The following is a 4,172-nucleotide window of genomic DNA, read 5'->3' as shown; positions in this document are numbered from 1 at the left end:
TTGTGCAACTTGTGATGGTTGAAAACAGTCTCTTAAAAGGATGATTTTTAAAAACCAGTTAATAGAAGCATATTACTAAATAAGTTGCACACCATACTATTCACGTAAACTACATGCAACACACTTGAACAGTTTGTGCAGTAGTCATTATTTTTAAATACAAACCACCAAAAAGTCAGTTTTAAAAAGACAACATTTTTATTTCTGACACACAGTAAATAGTCTACTGGCTCAGAAACTTAATAGTTTTAACAACATGCTAGAACTCAAAGATAGAACATGTAACAGGCACATGCCCCAAATATAGCAAACCCTGTATTTCCTAGATGCAGAACAGGACAGTGTTCAAACCAAAGACAGACATCGATTTTATCAGTGTTTCATTTCACGCTTTATTTGTACTGCTTAAATACCACCCTCTAAGGATTCCAATCAACAGTTCTGTGTCCGTAAATAAGATTTAACCATATTATTGATTAAAATATCAATTTGTCTTTTGTATAGTAAATCCATACAGGCTAAACAAATATAGATGACATATGGACACAAAACTATTTCCCCAAACCTCTATATATTACTAGGATACTACAAATACATTTAAAACAAAACATATTCTTAAATAAACATTTTTATTTTAAGCATTTCACATAGGAAATCTATCAAGTTTAATGTTTGAGCCCCTATCAATGGAAAAAAAACCTCAATATAAATAACCCATATATCTGAATTTTTAACCAAAAATAAATATCTATAGTCAACCAATTCTCTGTACAGTTCAACTATTTCAATGAAACAGTCTAGCTGTATATTTGAACACTAATTCACTCCCCATCTTTAACAGTTCTGCAAAGCAAACAGGTTTCAATAAAATTACTTACGACTGTAATAAATATCTCTCTTTGCAGTCAACATATACAAACAGTTTGAAAAAGTAAATTTAGACTTTTTAAAACTATGACAAAAAATGTACAACTTGGATGTATTTAAAAACTAAGACCTACAGGTCCATAAAACATGTTTCATGGTTATTACAGTATCTCAATTGGTATTTCCATATTGCTGATATTACAAAGTGGAAAACAAATGCAGCACATTACAAAAACATTCCAGCCATTTTTGCAATGCTATTTCAAATACAGGATATACATTCTGAAAACCTTAATGAACTAGAATTCCCACCCCCATTTCTAATGAGCCTTTCATAAACTAGAGCATTTCTCTTTCAAATTCGGTAATGAAAGATGTATTCTTATGGGCGAGACTGCTGCTCAATACTTGCTTTTCTCGTAGTCCTATCCGTAGCCAGTTTCATGAAATAAACATTTGTTTAAACAGAACCAACAGTTTGTAAACATCGTATTAAAGAAAAAAATCTTACTGTAATTGCTTAAATAATAATGAATAATTGTATGCCATGAGATGATCACTAGCAAGAGTAGTCAAAAAATGATGACTGGCAACTGAACAGGTTAATATGTTTGCAAGTACATAAAGGAAGGACAGTGATGTAAAGGCTAGCCCCCATGTGGCACGACAGATAACTAGGTACCTTCATTCTATACAGTTAATGTCATCACATAGTTTTACTTCGCTTACCAAAACTTAGAGCAAGCCACAGCATAAGAATTTTCACAAAACTGCTTGTGATTTGTTTCCTAACTGAATAAGGTGATTTGTTCCTCTCACCTGCGCCTCCCAACAAAAAAGTAACGGACACCCTTGCAGTGGTCACATTGGGTTCTACAGAAGGATTTACACGTGTGACATCACCCACTGATTCCAAGGTGCAGAATCAGTTTCCATTGCAAAGTCTGAAAACCACAGACAGAGAATTATCCAGGTTTCAACAAACTTCCAAGTCCCAAATAGAGCTAAATTTACCCTCACATTAAATATGCAATTTAAGCTCTAGCAAGAAGGAAAATCTTCAGGATTGGTCCTGGGTTTCTTTTGGAATTTTGAATCCACAGATGAGCAACAATGAAAGACAGGAAAATGGACAATTTACAGCCAGCCATAATTTTCAGTGCTGTCTTATCATTGGAACCGTCACTTAAATTTCTATGAATATCCACTTGTATTTTTCCCCCAGCAGATTTTGATTTTGCAATGCTGAATATATCAACTTTACTTCCAGAGCGGCTTTAGGAATGACCAAACAGATGCCATTTCAATGCCTGCTGTGTTGTTCTCTTCCTTTGCATGCCAACTGCTGTTAAATGACAGTGTGTTGAAAGTCAACAGAAAGAGATAGTGATCAAAATTTTGAATTTTTAGAACTTCAGAATGGAATAGGGTGGTTTCATGTATGGTAAAGTACACTAGAGCAACTGTAGCTGCATATGCTGAAACTATCAACAGATACCACACAGTAAGAACACAGTACTCTTAATGTACTTACAAAAACTAACCTGAAATTCTTTTGCTACCTTAAATACAACAGTCTTAGTTTGAATTGAAATAAAGTTCTGTTTTTGGTGTCCCTTGCATCAGAATACTGGACAGTTTACTACAGGTTATTACGTTGCAAGACATCGCATAGGTTCTGATTAGAATCTGGTTCCTCTGTTATCACAGCAATAACTTCCCATTCTCCAGACCTGCTTGATCTCTTAATAGCATCCACAACACTTTGCATATAAAGGCCATCTTCAAAGGAAGCAGCCATAGAAACTGGCATGTGGGCCCAGGTGCGTCGATCCTCCTGATCCTTAAAGGACTTGCTCAAGGCTTGAACCATGTAAACAATGCCTTTTAAATATAAGAGGGGAATATCGCCAAATGCTTTCTCCAGCAGCCCAGCATTGTTTACAGACATGGTATCAGCAAGCAGCAGCTCCTCTTTGAAGGAAGTATTTTTTTGTCCATACAGGTCTGTGCCTCGAGCAACCAAACGTCCCGTGGATCCCACAACCATGACTTCGTGAATAAAAGGGCCAGGCATGTTAAAGTTGAGCGTAACGGTACTACACACGCCACCGTTCATCAACATCTGGAAGAAGCAGAAATCATCGCTGGTGACATGTCGGATCCCATGGATGTTGTCATTTTGTTTGACAAAGGTTTTCAAGAGGCCATGGACTTTCTCAGCCCTCTTATTGGTCAAGTGAGTCAGGAGGTCTACAATATAGGTGCCCATTGTGTGAAGCCCACCCCCACCCATCAGTTCATCACAGATCCAGTTGTATTTGCTGCTGAGAAGACTGCCCCAATACACACGTACGTCGCAGATCATGACATTACCAATGTAGCCTTCTTCAATCAGCTGCTTCATCTTGATAAATGCTGGCAGGAACCGAAGCCCATTATCGACAATGCTCATCAGTTTAGGATAGTAACGAGCTGCTTTCACCATTTTGAAGGCATCCCCTGAAGTAGCTGCTTTCTCACAGATTACATTTTTTCCAATACCTTTTATTTGGACAAGGAAGAAAAAAAATTAGGAAATCATGCAAAATTAAACACTTCCATGATTAAGAGGTTTGCAGCTGTTATAAAAATTGGCCATGTGGTTGATCATGAGGAAGAAAGCTGTAGACTGCAGGAAGATATCGATGGATGGTCAGGTGGGCAGAAAAGTGGCAAATGGAAATCAATTCAGAGAAGTGTGAGGTCATGCATTTGGGGAGGACTAACAAGGGAAGGGAATACACAATAAATGATAGGACACTGAAGTGTGGAGGAACAGATGGACCTTAGAGTGCATGTTTACAGATGCAAGTAGCAGGACAGGTAGATAAGGTGGTTAAAAAGACATACGGGATACTTTCCTGTATTAGCCAAGCCGCAGAATACAAGAGCAGGGAGGCTATGCTTGAACTGTATAAAACACTAGTTAGGTCACAGCTGGAATAATTTGTAAAGTTCTGGTCACCACATTACAGGAAAGATGCACTAGAGGGTACAGAGGAGATGTACGAGGATGTTGCCAGGTCTAGAAAACTTTAGCTAAGAGGAAAGATTGGATAGGCTGGGGTTGTTTTCTTGGGAACAGAGGCCGAGGAGACTTGATTGAGATGTATAAAATTATGAGAAGCCTAGAGTGGCTAGGAAGGACCTATTTTCCATAGCAGAGGTCAATAACCAGGGGGCATAGATTTAAAGTAATTGGTAGAAGGATTTGAGGGGAGTTGAGGAGAACTTTTTTCACCCAGAGGGTGGAGAGGGTCTGG

At 37.9% G+C, this 4,172-nt stretch overlaps 1 protein-coding gene across 2 annotated transcripts in view; it reads right to left on the bottom strand.

Moving 5' to 3' along the window:
* Nucleotides 1-232: 232 nt before the first annotated feature.
* Nucleotides 233-4,172, bottom strand: part of LOC139278269 (glucose-fructose oxidoreductase domain-containing protein 2-like) — a 41,256-nt gene continuing 37,316 nt past the window's right edge. For both annotated transcript variants that reach the window (XM_070896919.1, XM_070896920.1), the window contains exon 3: nucleotides 233-3,411. In XM_070896919.1, coding sequence (XP_070753020.1) covers nucleotides 2,510-3,411 — 902 coding nt within the window. In that variant the 3' untranslated portion in view covers nucleotides 233-2,509. The remainder of the gene's footprint in view (nucleotides 3,412-4,172) is intronic.

Source organism: Pristiophorus japonicus, chromosome 13, assembly GCF_044704955.1.
Source record: "Pristiophorus japonicus isolate sPriJap1 chromosome 13, sPriJap1.hap1, whole genome shotgun sequence".
Lineage (NCBI taxonomy): Eukaryota > Metazoa > Chordata > Chondrichthyes > Pristiophoridae > Pristiophorus > Pristiophorus japonicus.
The sequence above is the reverse complement of the archived record's forward strand: the minus strand, read 5'-3'. Positions and strand labels throughout refer to the sequence as shown.